This window comes from Salvelinus alpinus, chromosome 9 (assembly GCF_045679555.1).
Source record: "Salvelinus alpinus chromosome 9, SLU_Salpinus.1, whole genome shotgun sequence".
NCBI lineage: Eukaryota > Metazoa > Chordata > Actinopteri > Salmoniformes > Salmonidae > Salvelinus > Salvelinus alpinus.
Window position 1 is genome coordinate 9,876,613 of NC_092094.1, and position 27,490 is coordinate 9,904,102.

The 27,490-nt window shown below is 45.0% G+C and overlaps 1 protein-coding gene across 1 annotated transcript; it reads right to left on the reverse strand.

The window, feature by feature from the left end:
* hal (histidine ammonia-lyase) lies at positions 1–27,099 on the reverse strand. The gene is made up of 20 exons (XM_071415900.1): positions 26,800–27,099; positions 26,536–26,596; positions 26,204–26,231; positions 26,039–26,113; positions 25,687–25,759; positions 25,139–25,205; positions 25,010–25,047; positions 24,636–24,761; positions 19,989–20,128; positions 19,649–19,696; positions 19,137–19,284; positions 18,471–18,566; positions 18,277–18,335; positions 18,089–18,169; positions 17,908–17,973; positions 13,033–13,198; positions 4,734–4,868; positions 1,154–1,262; positions 506–575; positions 1–399 (listed from the first exon to the last, which is right to left on the reverse strand). Exons 1-20 carry the CDS (start codon positions 27,044–27,046, stop codon positions 268–270), a joined length of 1,965 nt encoding a protein of 654 aa, XP_071272001.1. The 5' UTR covers positions 27,047–27,099; the 3' UTR covers positions 1–267.
* Between the last annotated feature and the right edge of the window lie 391 nt (positions 27,100–27,490).

Below are 27,490 nucleotides of genomic sequence, written 5' to 3' on the forward strand. Positions count from 1 at the left end.
TAAAATTATTGTAGTTTATTGAAAAATAAATTCACATTGCTTTTGTGAATAAAGTTTAATACATTAAATCAAGCTTTATCTAGTTTCTGTGACGAATAAGATTACAAATCTACTGTCTAGCCTCAATCAATGTTATCCGACAACTCTTTGTTCAAAACTAGCATGGAATACATGATAATTATTGAAGCGGCTGGGGTTGCGGAAGGAAGAAAACATTTGTCTGAAAAACAGGAAGACAAAAAGTATACATTTAGACAGATGATGATTTCACTCAAGTCGGATGCGTTTCCGTGGTGATGCTGGGGGATCCAATGAGAAGGCAGTAGGAGAGATGGGGCGGGACTCAGGAAGAAGCTCCATGTTATACTTCTCAATGTATGGCTGAGCCACGTTCCACACCTGAATAACCACACAAAATACACAAACTTGGACAAAAGCGTGTGCTAAATTAACAATTTCATTTATTTAAATGAATAGAGGCTCAGAGTTATGACCCCACACTTGCCTTCTGATCTAGAAGAAGACGATGGACCGCCTCAATGTCTGGAGACATGAACCTATCCTTGATCCAGGGCCTGAGAAGAGGGGAGGCAGAGAGGGTGAGGTGAAGAGGGGGAGGCAGAGAGGGTGAGAAGAAGAGGGGTAGGCAGAGAGGGTGAGGAGAAGAGGGGTAGGCAGAGAGGGTGAGGAGAAGAGGGGGAGGCAGAGAAGGTGAGGAGAAGAGGTAGGCAGAGAAGGTGAGGAGAAGAGGGGGAGGCAGAGAAGGGGAGCGAATCGGTAGGAGGGAGATAGGGGGAGGAGAAGAGGGGATGGCAGAGAGGGTGAGGAGAAGAGGGGTAGGCAGAGAGGGTGAGGAGAAGAGGGGGAGGCAGAGAAAGTGAGGAGAAGAAGGGGAGGCAGAGAGGGTGAGGAGAAAAGGGGTAGGCAGAGAGGGTGAGGAGAAGAGAGGTAGGCAAAAGAAGGTGAGGAGAAGAGGGGGAGGCAGAGAAGGGAAGCGAATCGGTGGGAGGCACATAATGAGGGGAAGAGGAGGCACAGAAAGAAGAGGGACATTGGATAAATATTAACCAACTTTGTCAATCATTTCAGGGGAATGAGACATGTGTTGTGTGCGTTACATTGTGTACACACTGCCCGGATCTGTTTGACTTACTTGACTACGCTGCGTACAAGGTCATAGACCTTCTCCAGTGGTGTTGTAGTACGCAGGGGGCGGAGGAACTCAATTCCCTGGCAGGCAGCTAGCAGCTCGATTGCTAGGACTGACGAGGGGGAGAGGAAGGGACAGGTTATGGACCAATTGTGGACCCTCAGAATAACACTTTATTCACATAAATAAACACATTTTTTTGATTGGAAAAGTATCATCAACAACAGTATTATACAAGTTATTATATAGGATAAAATCTAATACAATTTTTCTTGTATTTCTTAGTAATGTTCAATGCATAGAAATATACCAAAATAGAGACCAAAAAAGCCAAAAGTTCCTTTTTGACAGAGGTAAAACGTATTTTAAATGTCCAGTGCAGTCAAAAAAAACATGATTTTCCTGTGTTGTATATATATTTCCACAGTATGAGGTTGGACTAATACTATGCAATTGTGAAAAGGATGATAATGTCCTTTTAGTGTAAGAGCTGTTTGTAAAAGATCGCCTGAAATTTCAGCCTGTTTTGGTGGGATGGAGTTTTGACCGGCCTGGTGACATCACCAGTCGGTAAATTAGTTTATAGACCAATAATAGCTCGATTTCAGTTTTCCCCTCCCAATTCAGACCACTCCCAAAACCTAGCAACATTCTTGCTTGAGAAATATCTCTTTGCTAAGAAGCTATTTTTTTTTCTTTTTGACAATTTTAATTGAAAGCAATCACAGTACGGTACTTAATTGTTACCCAGAAATGATCTGATATTACATTATATTTTTAACACTGGTTGAGCTCTCTAAATGTGGGCTAGTTTTTAAAACGGCCACACTGGTAGAAATCCACTTTTATTTAGCTGAAAGACGATGGCCAGAGTTTACACATGATGTTGCACAATGATTTAAGTCAACGTGCATTTCATCTCTAGGACAAGCCAATACGTTGAAATAGAGGCAGCAACTTCCTCTGGGGGTGTCTTTTAAATATCGCTGACTTCTTGTTTTTCTGTGTTTGCTTGAACTCCACTACTGCAGTTGTCAGTATCACCGTGAAGTTACATATTACCCAGAATACCCACAGTCAGTAGAAGTAGGACATTTTCATAGTAACTGGGTAAATGTTTCCGAATTCAGATTAAGAAGAACAACCCTGATTACAACAGGTGTAGACCTTACAGTGAAATGCTTACTTACAAGCCCTTAACCAACAATGCAGTTTTAAGAAAATACCACCCCCCCCCCCCCAAAAGTAAGAGATAAGAATAACAAATAATTATAGAGCAGCAGTAAATAACAATAGCGGGGTTATATACAGGGGTACCGGTACAGAGTCAATGTCAATGTGCGGGGTCACCCGTGTCGAGGTAATTGACGTAATATGTACATGTAGGTAGAGTTATTAAAGTGACTATGCATAGATAATAACAGAGAGTAGCAGCAGTGTAGAAGGGGGGGGGCGCAATGCAAATAGTCATTTGATTAGCTGTTCAGCAGTCTTAAGGCTTGGGTGTAGAAGCTTTTTAGGAGCCTCTTGGAACTAGACTTGGCGCTCTGGCACCACTTGCTGTGCGGTAGCAGAAAGAACACTCTATGACTAGGGTGGCTGGAGCCTTAAACAATTTTCAGGGCCTTCCTCTGACACCGCATGGTATAGAGGTCATGGATGGCAGGAAGCTTGGCCCCGGTGATGTACTGGGCCGTATGCACTACCCTCTGTAGTGCCTTGCGGTCGCAGGCCGAGCAGTTGCCATACCAGGCAGTGATGTAACCTGTCAGGATGCTCTCGATGGTGCATCTGTAAAACCTTTTGAGGATCTGAGGACCCATGCCAAATTTTTTCAGTCTCCTGAGGGGGAATAGGTTTTGTCGTGCCCTCTTCACAACTGTCTTGGTGTGCTAGAACGATGTTAGTTTGTTGGTGATGTGGACACCAAGGAACTTGAAGCTCTCAACCTGCTCCACTACAGCCCCGTCGATGAGAATGGGGGCGTGCTCGGTCCTCCTTTCCCTGTAGTCCACAATCATCTCCTTTGTCTTGATCACGTTGAGGGAGAGGTTGTTGTCCTTCCACCACATGATCAGTTCTCTGACCTCTTCCCTATAGGCTGCATCATCGTTGTCGGTGATCAGGTATTCCACTGTTGTGTCATCAGCAAACTTAATGATGGTGTTGGAGTTGTACCTCATGAGTGAACAGGGAGTACAGGAGGGGGCTGAGCACACACCCCTGACGGGCCCCCGTGTTGAGGATTAGCGTAGCGGATGTGTTGTTACCTACCCTTACCACCTAGGGGCGGCACATCAGGAGGTCCAGGATCCAGTTGCAGAGGGAGGTGTTTAGTCCCAGTGTCCTTAGCTTAGTGATGAGCTTTGTGGGCACTATGGTGTTGAACGCTGAGCTGTAGTCAATGAATAGCATTCTCACATAGGTGTTCCTTTTGTCCAGGTGTGAAAGGGCAGTGTGGAGTGCAATAGAGATTGCATCGTCTGTGGATCTGTTGGTGCGGTATGCAAATTTGAGTGGGTCTAGGGTTTCTGGGATAATGGTGTTGATGGTGTTGATGTGAGCCATGACCAGCCTTTCAAAGCATTTCATGCCTACAGACGTGAGTGCTACGGGTCGGTAGTCATTTAGGCAGGTTACCTTAGTGTTCTTGGGCACAGGGTGGTCTGCTTGAAACATGTTGGTATTACAGACTCAGACAGGGAGAGATTAAAAATGTCAGTGAAGACACTTGCCAGTTGAACAGCACATGCTCAGAGTACATGTCCTGGTAATCCGTCTGGCACTGCGGCCTTGTGAATGTTGACCTGTTTGAAGGTCTTACTCACACCAGCTGCGGAGAGCGTGATCACACACAGTTGTCCGGTACAGCTGATACTCTCATGCATATTTCACTTTTACTTTCCTCGAAGCGAGCATAGAAGTTACTTAGCTCGTCTGATAGACTCGTGTCACTGGGCAGCTTGTGCCAAGCTTGTAGAGTCATACCCAAGAAGACTCCAGGATGTAATCGCTGCCGAAGGTGCTTCAACAAAGTTCAACAGAGGTGATATTTCAGGATATTTTTTTATATATATTTTTTTGAACTATATTTTTGCTTTGTCATTATGGGGCATTGTGTATAGATTGATGAGGGGAAAAAACGATTTCATTAATTTTAGAATAAGGCTGTAATGTACTAAATGTGGAAAATGTCAAGGGGTCTGAATACTTTCCCGAATGCACTGTACATCAGTATACATCATTTACTTCTGTTTGTTTGCTACTCTCTATTTACATTAAATGCTCAAAAGCAGATAACTTTGAGGTTTAGTGACCAATATAGTACACAGCTCGTGTCAGAAAAACTATTCACCAATGAATTGCGACCTTGCGCAGACAATTCCCACCCCAGGCTAGAACCAATTAAATTATTTTGTTGTTTTTGCCACTTTGTGTGTGAACCCAGCCCAAAAAATATTACTGTGTGAATTTCACAGAAAGAAATCTTGACAGGTCAAAATATTGCTTCTTTTCAACTGTAACAAATAATCAAGACGAATATCTACTGTATCAAATCCAAATCAATGGTTTAGTTTCCCACCTTGTTCCACATGTTCCACCACCCTCAGGGCTTTCCTGGCGGCCCAGCCTCCCATGGAGACGTGGTCCTCTGTGGCTGCGCTGGTGGACAGGGAGTCCACTGAAGACGGGTGGCACAGCACCTTGTTCTCTGATACTACACAAGTGAAACAGGATATAACGATTAAAAAAAAATGAATTTAGGAGTAACGTTTCGGACACGTTTCAGCCATCAAGCCTTTGTAGACAATTTTAAAAACATTACAATACATTCACAACACACTGTGTGCCCTCAGGCCCCTACTCCACCACTACCACATATCTACAGTACAAAATCCATGTGTATGTGTGTGTATAGTGTGTATGTTATCTTGTGTGTGTGTATGCATGTGTCTGTGCCTATGTTTGTGTTGCTTCACAGTCCCCGCTGTTCCTTAAAACGAGTCACAAACCCGGATCCGGGATCCCCCCCATCAAAAAAGCTGACTAGCATAGCCTAGCCTAAAGCCACAGGGATATCATATAATAAAATGTTCATGAAATCACAAGTCCAAGACACCAAATGAAAGATACACATCTTGTGAATCCAGCGATCATTTCTGATTTTTAAAATGTTTTACAGGGAAGACACAATATGTATTTCTATTAGCTAACCACCATAGCAAAAAACACAACTTTTTTTTCCCACCATTTTTTTCCTGCATAGGTAGCTATCATAAATTCGACCAAATAAAGATATAAATAGTCACTAACCAAGAAACAACTTCATCAGATGACAGTCTGATAACATATTTATTGTATAGCATATGTTTTGTTCGGAAAATGTGCATATTTCAGGTATAAATCATAGTTTTACATTGCAGCCACCATCACAACTCTCACCAATGCAACTAGAATAACTACAGAGAGCAAACGTGAATTACCTAAATACTCATCATAAAACATTTATGAAAAATACACAGCCTACAGCAAATGAAAGACAAAGATCTTGTGAATCCAGCCAATATTTCAGATTCTTTAAGTGTTTTACAGCGAAAACACAATTTAGCATTATATTAGCTTACTACAATAGCCAACCACACAACAGCATTGATTCAAGCCAACAGTAGCGATAACGAATAAACCAGCAAAAGATATTAATTTTTTCACTAACCTTCTCAAACTTCTTCAGATGACAGTCCTATAACATCATATTACACAATACATATATTGTTTGTTCGAAAATGTGCATATTTAGCGGCACAAATCGTGGTTATACAATGAGAATAGTAGCCAAGCTGCCAACAAAATGTCGGGAGAAATCTTGGGAGAGGCACCTAATCTAATCAATAACTAATCATAAACTTGACTAAAAAATACAGGTTGGACAGCAAATGAAAGATACATTAGTTCTTAATGCAACCGCTGTGTTAGATTTTTAAAATTAACGTTACTACGACATACAGCGTGCGCTAAAGCGAGACCGCACCGAAATTAATGGCCGAATAATAGTTTTACATTTTTCAACAGAACAACGAATTAACATCATAAATAGTTCTTACTTTTTGATGAGCTTCCATCAGAATCTTGTGCAAGTGGTCCTTTGTCCAGAATCATCGTTGCTCGGTTGTAGATTGCCGTCTTCAACTTAGGAATTAGCAGCAAACATTAGCCATGTGGCGAAGACGTGTCCAACTCACCATAACGCAGGACAAAGAAATATCCGACAATCGCAATATACTGATATAAACTGATATAACTCGGTTTAAAATAACTACATTATGATGTCTTTAACACCTATATCGAATAAAATCAGAGCCGGATATATCTAAGGCCTATAACGAGAGCTTTCAGAATGCCATCCTGAGGTCCTCCTCTGCGCCATGACGAACGTTGAAAAGAGCGCACCCCCGGTTCCATGAGCCTTTATATGGCCTCAGATCTGCCTAGCAACACAATTCCAATTCTCACTGCTTACTGACATCCAGGGGAAATCGTATGCAGTGCATGTCGACTCATAGATCACATGCAATTTAATAAACTGACCCTGGAACAGAGCATCGATTTCAGATTTCTCACTTCCTTACAGGAAGTTAGCTGCAACTTGAGTTCTGTTTTACTCACAGATATAATTCAAACGGTTTTAGAAACTAGAGAGTGTTTTCTATCCAATAGTAATAATAATATGCATATTGTACGAGCAAGAATTGAGTACGAGGCAGTTTAATTTGGGAACGAATTTTTACAAAGTCGAAATGGCGCCCCCCTACTGACAAGAAGTTGTTAAGGTGTATTTGTATCTGTTTTTTTAAATCTAATTTTACTGCTTGCGCCAGTTACTTGATGTGGAATAGAGTTCCATGTAGTCATGGCTCTATGTAGTACTGTTCGCCTCCCATAGTCTGTTCTGGACTTGGGGACTGTGAAGAGACCTCTTGTGGCATGTCTTGTAGGGTATGCATAGGTGTCCGAGCTGTGTGCCAGTAATTCAGACAGACAGCGCGGTGCATTCAACATGTCAATACCTCTCATAAATAGTAGTGATGAAGTCAATCTCTCCTCCACTTTGAGCCAGGAGAGATTGACATAAATATTATTAATATTAGCTCTCTTTTTAGGTAGTTTAGTCACATGATTTCTCAATTTGCAATACGTTTGCCAATCCGGTTGTGCAGCCAGACTTATTGTCAAATGTCTAGGTGATGCAGGTAAGGCGGAGTCAGGACACAGAGATGAGTAATAACCGTAACTTTACTCAAATACAATATTCCACTAAGGAGACAAATAATCCAGTTCACATAAACGAGACAACTTGACATGAACAAACACGCACAAAACCAAGGGGGAAACCAGAGGGTTAAATAGGGAACAATAATTATGGAATGGAAACCAGGTGTGTACAATGAAGACAAAACAAATGGAAAATGAAACGTGGATCGGTGGCTACTAGAAAACCGGTGACGTCGACCGCCAAACGCCGCCCGAACAAGGAGAGGGACCAACTTCGGCGGAAGTCGTGACAGTACCCCCCCCTTGATGCGCGGCTCCAGCAGCGCGCCGACAAAGGCCTCGGGGATGACCCGGAGGACGAGGCGCAGGACGATCCGGGTGGAGACGGTGAAACTCCCGCAGCATAGAAAGGTCCAGAATGTCCTCCACCGGCACCCAGCATCTCTCCTCCGGTCCGTACCCCTCCTACTCCACGAGGTACTGAAGGCCCCTCGCCAAACGCCTTGAGTCCATGATGGCTCGAACAGCATACGCCGGGGCCCCCTCAATGTCCAGAGGGGACGGAGGAACCTCCCGCACCTCAGATTCCTGGAGCGGACCAGCCACCACCGGCCTGAGGAGAGACACATGGAACGAGGAGTTAATACGGTAATCAGGGGGGAGCTGTAATCTATAACAAACCTCGTTCAGTCTCCTCAGGACTTTAAATGGCCCCACAAACCGCGGAGCCAGCTTCCGGCAGGGCAGGCGGAGTGGAAGGTTTCTAGGTGCCTTGCACTGGGCGCACACCGAGCAGGAGGAAACATAAACCCTCACGTCCTTAGCCAGGGTAGACCACCAGTACTTCCCACTAAGACAACGCACTGTCCGACCGATGCCAGGATGACCAGAGGAGGGTGACGTGTGGGCCCAACAGATCAAACGGTCGCGGACAGCAGACGGAATGTACAGACGTCCAACTGGACACTGGGTGGGAGTGGGCTCTGTACGTAACGCCCGCTCAATGTCCGCGTCCACCTCCCACACCACCGGTGCCACCAGGCAAGAATCCGGAAGTATGGGAGTGGGATCCGTGGACCGCTCCTCTGTGTCATACATCCGGGAAAGTGCGTCTGCCTTAGCGTTCTGGGAACCTGGTCTGTAGGATAGGGTGAAAACAAAACGGGTGAAAAACATGGCCCACCTTGCCTGGCGAGGGTTCAGTCTCCTCGCCTACACCCTGCCCGTGCAGGTCCCTGAAAATCTGTCTACAAAGGATTGGAAGACTGATGGAGCATTCATCAACCCGTACGGCATGACGAGGTACTCATAGTGCCCAGAGGTGGTACTAAATGCTGTCTTCCACTCATCACCCTCTCGGATGCGCACCAGATTATAAGCGCTCCTGAGATCCAATATTGTGAAGAAGCGCGCCCCGTGCATTGACTCTATCGCACTGGCTATGAGAGGCAGCGGGTAACTGTACCTCACAGTGATCTGATTGATACCTCGATAGTCAATACACGCATGTAAACCTCCGTCCTTCTTCTTCACAAAAAAGAAACTTGAGGAGGCAGGTGAAGTGGAAGGCTGAATGTATCCCTGCCCCAGAGATTCGGAGACATATGTTTCCATAGCCGCCGTCTCCTCCTGTGACGGAGGATACACGTGACTCCTGGGAAGTGCTGCGTCTACCAGGAGATTTATCGCACAATCCCCCCGTCGATGGGGTGGTAGTTGAGTCGCCTTCTTCTTACAGAAGGCGAGAGCCAAATCGGCATATTCAGAGGGGATGTGCACGGTGGAGACCTGGTTTGGACTTTCCACCGTAGTTGCACCTATGGAAACACCTACACACCTCCCCGAGCACTTACGTGACCATCCCTTGAGAGCCCTCTGTTGCCACGAAATAGTGGGGTCATTATAGGCCAACCAGGGTAGGCCCAGCACCACGGGAAACGCAGGAGAATCAATAAGGAAGAGATTAATTCTCTCCTCATGACCCTCCTGCGTTATCATGTATAGGGGAACGGTGGCCTCCCTAATCAGCCCTGACCCTAATGGTCGACTATCTAAGGCGTGCACAGGGAAGGGCATATCAACAGGAACAATAGGGATCCCTAAACTATGTGCAAATTAATGATCAATAAAGTTCCCAGCTGCGCCTGAATCTACTAGCGCCTTATGCTGGGAATGTGGGGAAAACTCAGGAAATTCTATGAACACAAACATGTGAGCAACAGGAAGCTCTGGGTGAGTCGGGTGCCTACTCACCTGGGATGATCCAACAGTGCCCTGCCTGCTACCTCGACTCCCTGGGGAACCTCCCCAGCACTGACCAGCAGTGGGCCCTCTGCGGCCACAGGTGGTGCAGGGAATGCCCCCCCCCCCCCCGGTCCCCCTCAGAGCAGCACCTCCTAGCGTCATAGGTGTTGGATCGGAGGTGCTGGCGGATGGAACGGACGGACCCCGATCCGGACGTCCGCGGGAGGCCAACAGGTTATCCAGCCGGATGGATAGGTCCACCAGCTGGTCAAATGTAAGGGTGGTGTCTTTGCAGGCTAGCTCCCGACGAACGTAGACTACACCTGTAGTGGTCGAACAGGGCCCGCTCATTCCTTCCTGCGCCGGCGGCCAGAGTTCGGAAGCCCAGTGCAAAGTCTTGTGCGCTCCTCATCCCCTGTCTAAGATGAAACAAGCGTTTCCCCGCCGCTCTCCCTTCAGGTGGTTGATCGAAAACCGCCCGGAAGCTCATAGTTGTCCAACGCCGCTCCTTCCCTTCCCCAGATGGCGTTGGCTCAAGTGCTTTCCCAGACAGACAGGAGATGAGGGCGTTCACACTCTCGCGTCCCGAAGGAGCCGGGTGGACGGTCGCTAGGTAGAGCTCCAGCTGGAGTAGGAACCCCTGGCACCCGGCAGCCGTCCCATCATATTCCCTCGGGAGCGAGAGTCGAATCCCACTGGGTCCAGGTGAAGGTGGGGTGGACAGCGGTGTGGGTTGTTGTGGGAGCTGGGGTGATGATGATGGGGTTGCTGGAAAACCCCCCCTCTCCCATCGCTCCATGGTTTGCAGCACGCGATCCATGGCTGTGCCGAGACTTTGCAACATAGTGCTGCTGGACGCGCTCCTCCACAGGTAGAGGAGGGCTGTGTGCACCTGCTGACTCCATTGGTTTTCATGCGGGTTTCTGTCAAATGTCTAGGTGATGCAGGTAAGGCGGAGTCAGGACACAGAGATGAGTAATAACCGTAACTTTACTCAAAAACAATATTCCACTAAGGAGACAAATAATCCAGTTCACATAAACGAGACAACTTGACATGAACAAACATGCACAAAACCAAGGGGGAAACCAGAGGGTTAAATAGGGAACAATAATTATGGAATGGAAACCAGGTGTGTACAATGAAGACAAAACAAATGGAAAATGAAACGTGGATCGGTGGCGACTAGAAAACCGGTGACGTCGACCGCCGAACGAACAAGGAGAGGAACCAACTTCGGTGGAAGTCGTGACACTTATTTACCATTCCTTTTGCCTCATCCCTCTCAACCATACCATTTTTAAATTCCTCATCAATTCACGTGGATTTAACAGTTTTTACAGTCCTTTTCTTAATGGGTGCATGCTTAACACCATAGTACCCCTCAAAACTCGTCATTAAGCTCGACACCCTGGGTCTCGACCCCGCCCTGTGCAACTGGGTCCTGGACTTTCTGACTGGCTGTTCCCAGGTGGTGAGGGTAGGAAACATCTCCACCCCGCTGATCCTCAACACTGGGGACCCACAAGGGTGTGTTCTCAGCCCTCTCCTGTCCTCCCTGTTCAACCATGACTGCGTGGCCATGCACGTCTCCAACTCAATCATCAAGTTTGCAGACGACACTACAGTGGTAGGCTTGATTACCAACAACGACGAGACGGCCTACAGGGAGGAGGTGATGGCCCTCGGAGTGTGGTGTCAGGAAAATAACCTCACACTCAATGTCAACAAAACAAAGGAGATGATCGTGGACTTCAGGAAACAGCAGAGGGAGCACCCCCCTATCCACATCGACAGGACAGTAGCGGAGAAGATGGAAAGTTTTAAGTTCCTCGGCGTACCCATCACGGACAAGCTGAAATGGTCCCACCCACGCAGACAGTGTGGTGAAGAAGGCGCAACTTCAAACTCAGGAGGCTGAAGAAATTTGGCTTGTCACCTAAAACACTCACAAACTTTTACAGATGCACAATCGAGAGCATCCTGTCTCCAGAGGGTAGTGAGGTCAGCACAACGCATCACTGGGGTCAAACTACCTGCCCTCCAGGACACCTACAGCACCCGAAGTCACAGGAAGGCCAAATAGATAATCAAGGACAACAACCACCTGAGCCACGGCCTGTTCACCCCGTTACCATCCAGAAGGCGAGGTCAGTACAGGTGCATCAAAGCTGGGACCAAGAGACTGAAAAACAGCTTCTATCTCAAGGCCATCAGACTGTTAAACAGCCATCACAAACATTGAGTGGCTGCTGCCAACATACTGACTCAATCTCTAGTCACTTTAATAATAAAAAATTTGATGTAATAAATGTATCACTAGTCACTTTAAACAATGCCACTTTATGTAAGGTTTATATACCCTACATTACTCATCTCATATGTATATACTGTACTCTATACCATCTACTGCATCTCGCCTACGGCCATCACTCATCCATATATTTATATGTACATATTCTTATTCATTCATCACTACTCTGGACGGTTCTAACTTAGAATATGTGGACAACTACAAATACCTAGGTGTCTGGTTAGACTGTAAACTCTACTTCCAGACTTACATTAAGCATCTCCAATCCAAAATTAAATCTAGAATCAGCTTCCTATTTCGCAACAAAGCATCCTTCACTCATGCTGCCAAACATACCCTCGTAAAACTGACTATCCTACCGATCCTTGACTTCGGCAATGTCATTCACAAAATAGCCTCCAACACTCTACTCAGCAAATTGATGCAGTCTATCACAGTGCCATCCGGCCCTCGCTTCATATTCGTCGCCAAACCCACTGGCTCCAGGTCATCTATAAGTCGTTGCTATGGTCACCATAGCAGCACCCACCCGTAGCACGCGCTCCAGCAGGTATATTTCACTGGTCACCCCCAAAGCCAATTCCTCCTTCGGCCGCCTCTCCTTCCAGTTCTCTACTGCCAATGACTGGAACGAACTGCAAAAATCACTGAAGCTGGAGACTCATATCTCCCTCACTAGCTTTAAGCACCAGTCAGAGCAGCTCATAGATCACTGTACCTGTACATAGCCCATCTGTAATTAGCCTATCCAACTACCTCATCCCCATACAAAACCTATTGTATGACCTCTTATACACTATATTAGACCCAGCCTTTGGAATTTTGGCTTAGATATAGCTATTGTGATCACTACATCTGATGGATCTGGATACTGCTTTCAAGCTAACTTCTGCAGCATTAGTAAAGATGTGATCAATACATGTTGATGGGTGTGTTTACATCTAAGTAATACTTTATTTCTCAGTGATAGCCTTCTTTATCACACAATGGGGTTTACTACTGGGCACCCAAAGATATAATTACATACGTTAGTAAGAGCTGATCCTTTACTAACCCAGGGAGGCAGCTGTACAGTGTGCGATCATGAATCCAGAGTTGAGCCCTCCCTCGTTGACTAGGAAGGCTGGCAGCTCACTGAGAGACGGGTTACACAGACGCTCAATCCTCCTCTCACTGATGGCTGCCAGCTCATGGACACCTATAGCCAAGAAGTCCAGGGCCTAGAGACAGAAAGAGAGAGAGAACAATAGAGGTATAGGACTCATATCAAATCAAAGTTTATTGGTCGCGTACACAGATTTATATATATATATATATATATATATATATATATATATATATATATATATATATATATATATATATATATATATATATATATATATATATATATACACAGTTGAAGTCGAAAGTTTACATACACCTTAGCCAAATACATTTAAACTCAGTTTTTCACAATTCCTGACATTTAATCCTAGTAAAAATTCCCTGTCTTAGGTCAGTTAGTATCACCAGTTTCTTTTAAGAATGTGAAATGTCAGAATAATAGTAGAGAGAATAATTTATTCCAGCTTTTACTTCTTTCATCACATTCCCAGTGGGTCAGAAGTTTACATACACTCAATTAGTATTTGGTATATATTTGGAAATATATTTTCCATAACCCCAAATATTGTATTTTCATCTGTTTGAAGCTGGTGTACAAAACCGGAAAAAAAATATGCAAAAAACAAAACTTAAGAACAGGAAGCATAGAAATAGTGCCACATAGAACAGATCTACCTCTTCTTAGACTTGCTTTCAATGATAATTAAATGTCTATACATTTCTCTGTGAATTTGGTCGAGTCACCAAAAAGTTACATATTGCATCTTTAACTTTGACAGCTGTGTGATTAAAAAGAAAGGCTTATACCAGGGTTACCCAACTGGCTGCGAATTTGTGCACCATGTCTCCTAAAGGCCTGAACCAAGAGTTTGATATCAGACCATTTCTTACATGAATACGTCACTTTGAATTTGGCCCGCGGGTGGTTTTATTTGCCCCCCCCCCCCCCCCGCCCCCCAACACTTTTTTGGGGTGGAATTTTCATTGTTGGACATAAAAGACTGTAAAAATAACAGGAAATCAACTCCAAGTGATTTTATGCAAAAATATAAATGCAACCAGTAAAGTGTTTGTTTCATGAGCTGAAATAAAAGATCCCAAAAACGTTCCATATTGTCACGCCCTGACCTTAGAGATCCTTTTTATTCTCTATTTGGTTAGGTCAGGGTGTGACTAGGGTGGGCAATCTATGTGTTCTATTTCTTTGTTGGCCGGGTATGGTTCCCAATCAGAGGCAGCTGTCTATCGTTGTCTCTGATTGGGGATCATACTTAGGCAGCCTGTTTTCCACCTGAGTTTGTGGGATCTTGTTTTTGCATAGTTGCTGTCTAGCCCTGCAGAACGTTATGTTCGGTTTTGTATTTTGTTGTTTTGTCGGAGTTCAGTATTAAAAATCATGAACACTTTCCACGCTGCGCTTTGGTCTCATTCATCTAAAGACGGACGTAACAGAAGATCCCACCACCAAAGGACCAAGCAGCGTGGCCAGGAGGAACAGGGATCCTGGGGGCGGGAGAAAAGTGAGTGGAGGACATCATGGACATGGGAGGAGGTTATGGCAGGGGACAAGACCCTGCCATGGAAGCAGGCGGAGGCAGCGAGAGAGGAACGGCGACGAAACCAGGAATCAAGGAAACGATGGAAGCCCGAGAGGCAGCCTCAAACATTTTTTGGGGCGGGTACACAGGGTGGCGAGCGGAGCAAAGGTGGGAACAAGAACCAACTCCCTGTAATTACGATGAGGAGTTGGTCACGGTTCAGATACCATGTTTTCCGGTTCTGCGCACCGTGCCTCCAGTGCGCACCCTTAGTCCGGTGCTTTCTGTGCCTGCTTTTTGTACTTGCCGTGCTTAGGTGAGCATCTGTCCAGGACGGATTGTGCCAGTTTAGCGGTCCTGGTCTCCAGTGCGTCTCCTCGGCCCAGGATATCCTGCAACAGCTCTACGCACGGTCTCCCCAGTTCGCCAGCACAACCCAGTGCGGCCTGTGCCAGCTCCCCGCACTTGCCGTGCTACAGGGGGTATTCAGCCAGGACGCGTTGTGCCATCTCTACGCTCCAGACCTCCAGTGCGCCTCCACGGCCCAGTATATCCTGCGCCGGCTCTACGCACTATGCCTCCAGTGCGCCTTCACAGCCCAGTGCGTCCTGTGCCAGCGCCCCGCACTTGCCGGGCTATAGTGAGCATCCAGCTAGGACGGGTTGTGCCAGCTCTATGCTTCAGACCTCCAGTGCGCCTCCACAGCCCAGTATATCCTGTGCCAGCTCCACGCACCCGGCCTCCAGTGATGATCCATGGCCCGAAGCCTCCAGTGATGATCCATGGCCCGAAGCCTCCAGTGATGATCCATGGCCCGAAGCCTCCAGTGATGATCCATGGTTCGAAGCCTCCAGTGAGGATTCATGGCCCGAAGTCTCCAGCGACGGTCCGCAGTCCTGAGCCCCCAGCGACGGTCCGCAGTCCTGAGCCCCCAGCGACGGTCCACAGTCCGGAGCCCCCAGCGACGGTCCCCGGTCCGGAGCTTCCAGAGACGGTTCCCGGTCCGGAGTCCGCGACGACGATCTACGGTCCCGGAGTCCGCAACGATCCACGGTCTGGTTCGTCTGGCAACAATCCACAGTCCGGTTCCTCCTGCGACGATCCCCGCACCAGAGTCGCCACTGAAGATGGCGGATCCGCGAGCGGAGCGGGGTCTACGTCCCGCACCGAAGCCGCCACCGAGGCTAGATGCCCACCCGGATCCTCCCCTATAGAGTCAGGTTTTGCGGCCGGAGTCCGCACCTTTGGGGGGGGGGGGGGGGGTACTGTCACGCCCTGACCTTAGAGATCTTTTTTATTCTCTATTTTGGTTAGGTCAGGGTGTGACTAGGGTGGGCAATCTATGTGTTCTAATTCTTTGTTGGCCGGGTGTCTATCGTTGGTCCTGATTGGGGATCATATTTAGGCAGCCTGTTTTCCACCTGAGTTTGTGGGATCTTGTTTTTGCATAGTTGCTGTCTAGCCCTGCAGAACGTTATGTTCGGTTTTGTATTTTGTTGTTTTGTCGGAGTTCAGTATTAAAAATCATGAACACTTTCCACGCTGCACTTTGGTCTCATTCATCTAATGCCGGACGTAACACATTTTCACAAAAATATTATTTCTCTCCAATTTTGTGCACAAATTTGTTTACATCCATGTAATTGAGCATTCCTCTTTGACAAGATAATCCATACACCTGACAGGTTTGGCATATCAAGAAGCTGATTAAACAGCATGATCATTACAGAGATGCACCTTGTGCTGGGGACTATAAAAGGCCACTGTAAAATGTGAAGTTTTATCACACAACACAATGCCACAGATTTGTCAAATTTTGAGGGAGCGTGCAATTGGCATGCTGACTGCAGGAATGTCCATCAGAGCGGTTTCCAGAGCATTGAATGTTCATTTCTCTACCATAAGCCACCTCAAATGTAATTTTTGAAAATTTGACAGTACATCCAACCAGCAGACTACAGACTACGCCAGCCCAGGACCTCCACATTCAGCTTCTTCACCTGCAGGATCGTCTGAGACCAGCCACCCGGACAGCTGATGAAGCTGAGGAGTATTTGTGTCTCTAATAAAGCCCTTTTGTAGGGAAAAACAAATTCTGATTGACTGGGCCTGACTCCTGTGGGTGGGCCTATGCTCTACCTGGCACCCCTGCCCAGTCATGTGAAATCCATAGATTAGGGTCAAATTTATTTCAATTGACTAATTTCCATATGTGAACTTGTAACTCAGTAAAATTGTTTAAATTGTTGCATATTGCATTTATATTTGTGTTCAGCTTAACTTTAGAAATCTCTTCCCAAGTGGAGGCTCGTCACAACATCAGCTCTCTGAAATACATTGGTATCGAGCATGTTAAGACTCCTAGGAGTGAGGAGATACTGATCATCTATTATTGAGAAGAGAATTGTATTGGATTCACCGTTTGTGCCCCACGTCTCATAAAGTTCTGAACCAAGAGTTTGATGCCATTTCTAATATTAATATGTCACGCTGACTTGTCCTGCCATCCAGGTCTCAACTTGGTCATTTTGTACATGTATATTAGATTCTGTAACTACTACATGTGCCCATGTCATTGATAGAGATACACAAATCGTTTTTGGGGTCACTGGAATTATGTTTACGTTCACCTGGGCGTAATGGTCATATGGCCGGGTATTCCAACAGTTTCCAACATAATCTTTTTTACTGTTGCCTAGGTTTTAACTTGGCCCCATTTGTATGCATATAATTCTTAAAAACCATATGTACCTCTGTGATTAATTCTGATTGATTGTGCATAAAAGTGAATTGTTTCCACACCCACCGTGCGTCACGTGCGTAACGGTCATGTGAGGTGAAATGTGTACGTTTTGAGATGTGAGCACTCAGTTTGTTTGTTTGACCTGTCAATAAATCGGTGAATTGGGAGCTTTAACAGTGTCTCCTTGTTCTTTATTAATATTCTTTATTAGCCCAGCATCTACTGTATGTTTTTAAGGATGTGCGTATGACCACAAACTTTCCCAAGTATTCCCACCCATAATAGATGATACGTGATCGTATACAAAATGTAAACAAGGTTTGAAATGATTATGTTTTAGTCAAACATTATATAAATTTGCAGTCTATAAACATTATATCAATATGCAGTCTATAAACGATTTGTAATTATGTTGCGGCCCCCCAAACATCTGCTCCAGAAAACAATCATCCCTCGGCTGAATCTAGTTATACTATGTATTTTATCATCTCACATAGTTCTAAAACTCAGGAATACTCAGTTCACCAGAAGCTTTTGATACCTTTGCTGGGTATTCTCCATGGAAGTTTCCTCCTGAGATGGTCTCTCCTCTCTCTGCGAACACCATCTGTTTCAGACATTTAAGGATAAAACTGGCACAGAAGGTAGAAATTGTCAAATTTGGTCAGAGGGTATAGTTGGTGAATAGTTTGGTCACACACACCACACACAGTGAAAGATACAGGGTTGTCGGTGGCGCTGTTGATCTCGGTGTTGATGATTTTCTGGGTAAAATCTATTGTGTCGTTCACAATACCGTGGACCTGTGGATGAAAAGAAAAGACCAGGCTGAGTTGAGTCCTGACCTGGAGGGGAAACTCTGTGAACTAAATATGAAACTCTGTGACCTCTGACCCCTGTGTTAAGTCACCTGAGGACAGCAACGCATGGTGTAGGCATCCTGGACTCTGTCACAGAACCGATGGCTCTCTGTAGAGGAACAAGAACATTACTTTTATTGTCCAATTTATACTTTACCCCAACTCCTCCAAAAGACAGGCACACACACACACACACACACACACACACACACCCACACACACACACCCTGATCCATTCACTCACCTGCGATCTCTGAGGGGTGGTGGTCTGAGTCCAGTAAGGCGCGGAACCTCATGGCCACTTCTATCTGTCCTGGATGGGGCCGCAGAGCGTGGATATCTAGAATGATGGAGGACTGAGTTAGCATAGCGTAGCTAAATCAGTCTCAATCATGATGTTTTAGATCGGTCGTTGTGGTCGGCAGTTGGCAAAAGTGCTAGAAAATTCCAAAGGTGTGGTTGTATGTCCCTCAGTGATCACCTACACACACTAAAAGTATATAACTTTTTTATTTAACCTTTATTTAACTAGGCAAGTCAGTTAAGAACAAATTCTTAATTACAATGACGGCCTACGCCAGCCAAGCCCGGATGACGCTGGGCCAATTGTGCGCTGCCCTATAGGACTCCCAATCACGGCCGGTTGCGATACAGCCTGGATTCGAACCAGGGTGTCTGTAGTGACGCCTCAAGCACTGAGATGCAGTGCCTTAGACCGCTGTGCCACTCGGGAGTCTTTATATGCACTTACTGATCCCCTTGAGCGCCTCAGCAGGGTTAACTAACGCTAACTTTAGAGTGAACACTAACCCTCCATGCTCAAAGGCTTGGAAAGTCCCCTTGAAAACCCAATCCAGGGTGATTGGGTGAAAGCACACACATACACACGCATCCCTCCGTCTCGTCTCACCACTGTCGAAGGCCTTGGAGGTCCCCTTAAGCACCTCCAGGGTGATAGCAGCGATGATGTCCGCCTGCCTGGCGATGGCCTGGGCTCTCTCCACCGCCTCTGCCCCCAGAGACGTGATCATCTGGGTACCATTAATTAACGCCAGGCCCTATGGGCAGGGGAGAGAGATGGCTTTTAACCCAATCCCCACACAGACATCCCCTTGGAAACCAGGGTTAGCCCGAACAACTGTGGTCCAGAGAGCTGAACTGAAGAAGAGTTGATCCAACACGAGCCCAGTGACATGCCAAATATTGGAGTCTCATCTCATCAAAACACCTATCTCAAGGACTGGAGTTAAACACCTTTGTTGTGGAAAATCAGAGAACATTCTGTTTTATCAGCAGCCATTTGCAAACTGATTGAAGTTGGTTTGTTGTAAATGGTACACAAATACACAGTGTGAACTCAAATCAACCGCTCCATAGAGTAACAAAGAACAACAAAAGAATAGATGAGTGTGTTCGCTTTACCTCCTTGGGCTTCAGTGATATTGGCTTGAGTCCATGAGCCTCTAGTACCTGGGCAGAGGGATGAAAGGGGAAAAGAGGTGGAAAACAAATGTAAAAGGTCAAGGGTTGTAGAAAAACAAACATGTTTTCTCATCTGACCTCTCAGTAGTCAGTCTACCACTGTGTTGATCCCAATGTCAACATTTTCACTGGGGATATTGTGCAATGTCCCAATCATCCAGGCTCATTTAGAAGTTCCAGTGACATCGGTTTGTTAGTTTTACAGTTACACGATGTCGTTATAAATAAGAATTTGTCCTGGTAAAATAGAACATTAAATAAATGCAGTGACATGTCTTACGTATTTGGCGTCGGCCCATCCACTCTTGGGCGACCACATCTTGCCTTCTCCCATCAGCCCCAGAGCCAGGTGGGAGAGAGGGGCCAGGTCTCCGCTGGCACCTACTGTCCCCTTCTCAGGGACGAAGGACAGGCAGGACGCTATGAGGAGAAGACAATCAGAGATGTGAGAGATAGACCCCAGTCAACGTTTCCCTGTTTCTGTTTGTTTAACGTTGTTGTTGTTTTTTCAATGAAAGACTCTCTGAAGTGGCCCCTTCAATGGAAGTAATGGGAGCAAAATAAGTAATGGAACCAAAAGAACCAATGGAAGCAATGTAAGAAAATAACTTACGGAACCAACGGAACCAAAAGAACATATGGAACCAATGGTTACTCCTAGGAGTAACATTGGATGGTCAGTTATCATGGTCAAGTCATATTGACAAAGTTGCTGTGAAGATGGGGAGAAGTACACTATATATACAAAAGTATGTGGACAACCCTTCAAATGAGTGGATTCGGCTATTTCAGCCACACTTGTTGCTGACAGGTCTATAAAATCGAGCACATAGCCATGCAATCTCCATAGACAAACATTGGCAGTAGAATGGCCTTACTGAAGAGCTCAGTTAATTTCAACGTGGCACTGAAGTCAGTTCGTCAAATTTCTGCCCTGCTAGAGCTGCCCCGGTCAACTTTAAGTGCTGTTATTGTGACGTGGAAACGTCTAGGAGCAACAACAGCTCAGCCGCAAAGTGGTAGGCCACACAAGCTCATAGAACGAGACCGCCAAGTGTTGAAGCGCGTAGTGCGTTAAAATCGCCTGTCCTCGGTTGCAACACTCACTACCGAGTTCCAAACTGTCTCTGGAAGCAAAGTCAGCACAACTGTTCGTCGGGAGCTTCATGAAATGGGTTTCCATGGCAGAGCAGCCGCACACAAGCCTAAGATCACCATGCGCAATGCCAAGCATCGGTTGGAGTGGTGTAAAGCTCGTCACCATTGGACTCTGGAGCAGTGGAAACGCGTTCTCTGGAGTGATGAATTCACGCTTCACCATCTGGCAGTCCGAACGGATGAATCTGGGTTTGGCGGATGCCAGGAGAACGCTACCTGCCCCAATCTCCTTCTCTTCATTCAAAGACTCAATCATGGACACTCTTACTGACAGTTGTGGCTGCTTCGCGTGATGTATTGTTGTCTCTACCTTTTTGCCCTTTGTGCTGTTGTCTGTGCCCAACAATATTTGGACCATGTTTTGTGCTGCTACCATGTTGTGCTGCTGCCATGTTGTTGTCATGTTGTGTTACTACCATGTTGTGTTGTCATGTGTTGCTGCCTTGCTATGTTGTTGTCTTAGGTCTCTCTTTATGCAGTGTTGTGGTGTCTCTCTTGTCGTGATGTATGTTTTGTCCTATATTTTTATATTTTTAATTCCCCGTCCCAGCAGGAGGCCTTTTGGTAGGCCATCATATTTTTTAAAAAAAAAATTAAAAAATTGAATTACCTTTATTTAACTAGACAAGTCAGTTAAGAACAAATTCTTATTTAGAATGACGACCTACCCCAGCCAAACCCGGACGATGCTGGGACAATTGTGCGTCGCCCTATGGGACTCCCAATCACGGCCAGATGTGATTCAGCCTGGATTTGAACAAGTGACACCTCTTGCACTGAGATGCAGTGCCTTAGACCACTGCCCCACTCTGGATCTTAAATTACTTGCCTAGTTAAATAAAGGTTAAATTAAAAATAAAAGAAAGAAAGAAAATGCATAGTGCCAACTGTAAAGTTTGGTGGAGGAGGAATAATGGTCTAGAGCTGTTTTCATGGTACGGGCTAGGTTCTTTAGTTCTAGTGAAGGGAAATATTAATCGATGTCGATGAGAATGGGGGCGTGCTCGGTCCTCCTTTTCCTGTAGTCCACAATCATCTCCTTAGTCTTGGTTACGTTGAGGGATAGGTTGTTATTCTGGCACCACCCGGCCAGGTCTCTGACTTCCTCCCTTTAGGCTGTCTCGTCATTGTTGGTGATCAGGCCCGAAGCAATTCCTGCGTTGTCTTGGCTGTGTGCTTCGGGTCGTTGTCCTGTTGGAAGGTGAACCTTCACCCCAGCCTGAGGTCCTGAGCGCTCTGGAGCAGATTTTCATCAAGGATCTCTCTATACTTTGCGCCGTTCATCTTTCCCTCGATCCTGAGGAATATTCCAGTCCTTGCCACTGAGAAACATCTCCACAGCATGATGCTGCCACCACCATGCTTCACCTTAGGGATGGTGCCAGGTTTCCTCCAGACGTGACGCTTGGCATTCAAGTACAATCTTGGTTTCATCAGACCAGAGAATCTTGTTTCTCGTTGTCTGAGAGTCCTTTAGGTGCGTTTTGGCAACTCCAAGCGGGCTGTCATATGCCTTTTACTGAGGGTTGGTTACGTCTGGCCACTACCATAAAGGCCTGATTGGTGGAGTGCTACAGAGATGGTTGTCCTTCTGAAAGGATCTCCCATCTCCACAAAGAAACTCTGGAACTCTGTCAGTGACCATCGGGTTCTTGGTCACCTTCCTGACCAAGGCCCTTCTCCCCCCATTGCTCAGTTTGGCCGGGCGGCCAGCTATAGGAAGAGTCTTGGTGGTTCCAAACTTCTTCCATTTAAGAATGATGGAGGCCACTGTGTTCTTGAGGAACTTCAATGCTGCAGACATTTTTTGGTACCTCGACACAATCCTGTCTCGGAGCTCTACGGACAATTCCTTCGACCTCATGGCTTGGTTTTTGCTCTGACATGCACTGTCAACTGTGGGACCTTATATAGACAGCTGTGTGCCTTTCCAAATCATGTCCAATCAATTGAAATTACTACAGTTGGACTCCAATCAAGTTATAGAAACATATCAAGGATGATCAATGGAAACATGATGCACCTGAGCTCAATTTCGAGTCTCATAGGAAAAGGTCTGAATACTTATGTAAATGTGATATTTCTGTTGTTGTTTTTTTTAAATACATTTGTAAACATTTCTAAAAACCTGTTTGAGCTTTGTCATTATGGGGTATTGTGATGTCATTATGGGGTATTGTGATGTCATTATGAGGTATTGTTTGAAGATTGATGAAAAGACAAAAAAATATTTCATCCATTTTAGAATAAGACTGTAATGTAACAAAACGTGGAAAAAGTCAAGGGATCTGAATACTTTCCCGAATACACTGTATGTCTGTTACAAAAATATGTTCAGCCATTTTTGACACAAATATCTTCTGGTACTACTTGTTCAGGCTTTGATCTTGTCCCATCTTGATTACTGTCCGGTAACATGGTCAGTTGCAGCCAACAAAGACCTAGCAAAGCTGCAGCTGGTCCCAAACAAAGCAGCACACCTGGCCCTGAACTGCACACACACCACTAACATCAACAATATGCATGATAGTCTTCCATGGTTGAGGGATGACGAGAAATTGACTACTTCTCTTCTAGTCTTTTGAAGAAACATTTATGTGCTGAAAATGCCCGAACCACTTGTATAATCTATTTGCATTAACTTACGACAAACATACATACCCCAGCAGACCAGTGGAGGCTGCTGAGGGGAGAGGACGGCTCATAATAATGGATGGAACGGGACGAATGGAATGGCATCAAATACCTAGAAACCATGTGTTTGATGTATTTCATACCATTCCACTAATTCCACTCCAGGTATTACCATGAGCCCGTCTTCACAAATTAAGGAGCCACCAACCTCCTGTGTACCAGATACGCCACTATGGGTTTCTTCACTGTACCCAATCCAAAAACAGATTTAATGCTTTGCTCAGTTATCTAGTCTCACGTATACTTCCTCTCCGGCCTCTAGGTCATCAGGCTGCTGATTATCCCGCACACCTGTCACCATCGTGACACTCACCTGGACTCCATCACCTCCTTGATTACCTTCCCTATATCTGTCCCTCCCCTTGGTTCTTTCCTCAGGTGTTATTGACTCTGTTTTCATGTCGATGCTTTTTTTGTGTTTCGTTTATTTATTAAAACACTCCCTCCCGGGACTTGCTCTCAGCTCTCAGTGCACTCGTCACATCTATAGAGAATGGAACGTATCGTGGAATGCTCTGCCACTAGAGGTTACAAAGGCAAAAAGCAAGCTTAGCTTTAAAAACAGATACATTTTTAAAAAACAAATTGTATCACAGCGTCTCTCCTTTTTCTAAAGATCTAATTTAACTGTACTGTACATAAGAATATGAATCGTGTGTAAATAGTATTTTTGTTGTTTCTTGGTTTCTTTCCTATATACAGTTTAACATTTTATTTTAAATGTAATGTTATCTTATGTTGTTCTTGTCTATTACTGTTCTGTACTTTATGTATTTACACATTTTAAGTGGACCCCAGGAAGCGTAGCTGCTGCATGTGTAGTAGCTAATGGGGATCCTAATAAACTAAACTAAATGGAACCAAAATAACTAATGGAATCAACGGAACCAATGGAACCAAAATAACTAATGGAACCAGCTGTACCAATGAAACCAAAATAACTAATGGAATCAACGGAACCAATGGAACCAAAATAACTAATGGAACCAACAGAACCAATAGCACCAATGGAATCAATGGAATGTAGGCTATCCCTGGGTGAAGCTGAGGTGAAAGTCAGGGTTAAAGAGTTTACCGTTGAAGGCCTGGATCATTCTGTGCAGGGTTTCCAGGGAGATTCCACTGTATCCTTTAGCCAGGACATTGATCCTCAGAGCCAACAACATCCTGGTCCTTTCTGGGCTCAGTGGGTTGCCCACACCTAAACACCAGAGTGGAATGGGAAAGTTTCAAATGAATGCGGTCCTATCTATGGTATAATATGAGCCCCAAAACAAGACCAGTGAATATAAAATAATGGATATATTCATAGCGAATATACAAGTATGACAAAAAGACAGACTTGCATGAATTAAAACCTGTTTTTTTAGGTATATGCTTTAGGTAGTGGAACACATGGGCCAGTTAGATATTAGTACCTGTAGCTCGGTTATACATTAGGTCACTAACCTGCAGAGTGTGATCGCACCAGATTTTCCTGTAGCTCCCTAAGGGAATACAACACATGGACACATTGTAAGCAAACAATGCATCAATCTTGTCAGACAATATTCAGAGAAAAAAGAGAAAGTACTGTACTTGAGCTTGTGGACAGGAATGACAGTCCGGGCAAATTTACCAAACCCTGTAGTGATTCCATAGACAACTAGAGAGACGAAAGACGGTTGCATGTAGGTCAATTCTCTGATGACAGTGAACAATTTGTTGCACTCTCGCACCCAGGATAGCTTTAATCAGGTGTTACCATCACAGTCTATTGCATATTATGTTAAAATTAGTGCAAATGTCATTATAATGGGGTGGATTGTCAACAGTATGGTTTCAAGATAATATATGCTATTCTGTAACCAATTTGACATATGTGTGTTATACGGTTATTCAGTGTTATATGTTTCTTTTTCAATTGACCTTCTTCTGTTATGGGTACATGAATAGTTCCATAATCATCATGACAGGATTCTAACTTGGATTCTAAGGATTCTAAATTGGATTCTAACTAGGATTCTAACTTAGATTCTAAGGATTCTAACTTGGATTCTAACTCGGATTCTAACTTGGATTCTAAGGATTCTAACTTGGATTCTAAGGATTCTAACTTGGATTCTAAGGATTCTAACTTCTCTCACCTTTGTTCTCCTTGACGATGGTGTCCAGAAGCTCTCTGGATTTCACAACTCCGTTCTCTGCCTCTGAGGTCAGCTGAAAGGTTAGGTACAGGAGGAAAGGAGAGGACAGGAAGAGAAAGATTGGGTAATGATAGGATCAGCACATCATGGACATGATAGCACAACTAGACTACAAGCTTGTTGATCATTACCTTAAATCTGTTTTTGGTGATCAACTGTTTATAAGTTTTTTGTTGTTGTTGAAACAGTTACAAAAAGGGCAAATACAGACAACTTACTTTTTCCAAGAAATGCCTCAAAATTAATATATATATATCTAATAACCAGGGAAAAATCTGAAATAAATAATTACCTTAATCTTGTACAGACCCCGTCCTAAATTCACCAGGTCTGTCGAAGTCAGGCTGTTGCCATCTAGGAAAAGGTTCTGAAGAGAAGAAAGCACGTGTTGCTTATGAACTGATTAGATATGAATAAAATAGCACGTGAGGCAGTGTTTTACGTCAGTAATACTCACATCGTCGGATTCTCTGTATGCAGCTGTCCTGTTTGATAATGGTTAGGGATATGGACCAGAAATTACGCTATATTAACCCTCAAATGCCTACAGCATAATGTCTCAATCAATAACTTAAGTACTCACCTGGCATAAGCAGGCTACTAGGACATATTCTGACATGGGTATAATGACTACCTATCTTCCATTTATGACTAGCTAATATGAGATTTATAAAAAAATCATGACACACATTTGCAGTCAAATTATACTCATAATCCAAATGCGTATCTGGTTAATACATTCCATTCCAACATTGACATGAGCAGTTCAATGTGACACAAGAAGGATACAGGTGTGAAACTCCAGGCTGGTATGGAATGAAGTCTGGAGACATGGTATCCCCTTCGATGGCTACAAATCGATTATATAAATCAATATATTAATAGACATTCTACCAAAAAAACACATAGACTTTCTATTGTATTGTGCACTCAAATCCTATTCTATTGTAGACAATTCCCTGTTTCCTGAAGTTTTCCAAGGGAGAAAATAAGTTATTCTGTCTACCTTCTAAGTGATACCAAATAAAAATAAATTGAATGTAGACTAATTACCAATTTCGACGAAGTCATTGTCCTCGAGGACATCCTCTATGGTGTCATCACCATCCAACAGCCCCTGTCCCTGGCACCTCCTCGCGACAAACCGAATGTCTTTCACCGCGTTGATACCTCCGTTGTCGGGCTTGTTCTTGGTGTAGCGTTTGAGCGCCTCGTAGCCCAGCCACTGGATGGTGTAGGTCGGGTCGCGGCAGGGAACAGCCAGCCACTCGTCCCGAATGTGAACCGTATAGCGAGGCATGGCGCGTCAGTTAGGATTAGGTTAGTGTAGTGTACTAAAATGACTCTTGGGCGTCTTTCGCTATCCAAGGTACCAGGTTCAGGGGCCAAACAGGCAACAGCCAATCAGTGGTGCGCACGGGAACCACGCCTCATTGTTTAGCTTGTTCCAAGGTGCAGTGGAATTTACTGGATTCATGGAAAACCTTGGTGCGTGTAGGTCCTACAGTCCATATAGTCCATAACCCCTAAAATGAATGGATTTGGCTATTTCAACCACACCTGTTGCTGACAGGTGTATAAAATCAAGCACACAGCCATGCAATCTCCATGTACAAACATTGGCAGTAGAATGGCCTTACTGAAGAGCTCAGTGACTTTCAACATGGCACAGTCATAGGATGCCACCTTTCCAACAAGTCAGTTTGTCAAATTTCTGCCCTGCTAGAGCTGCCCGGGTCAACTG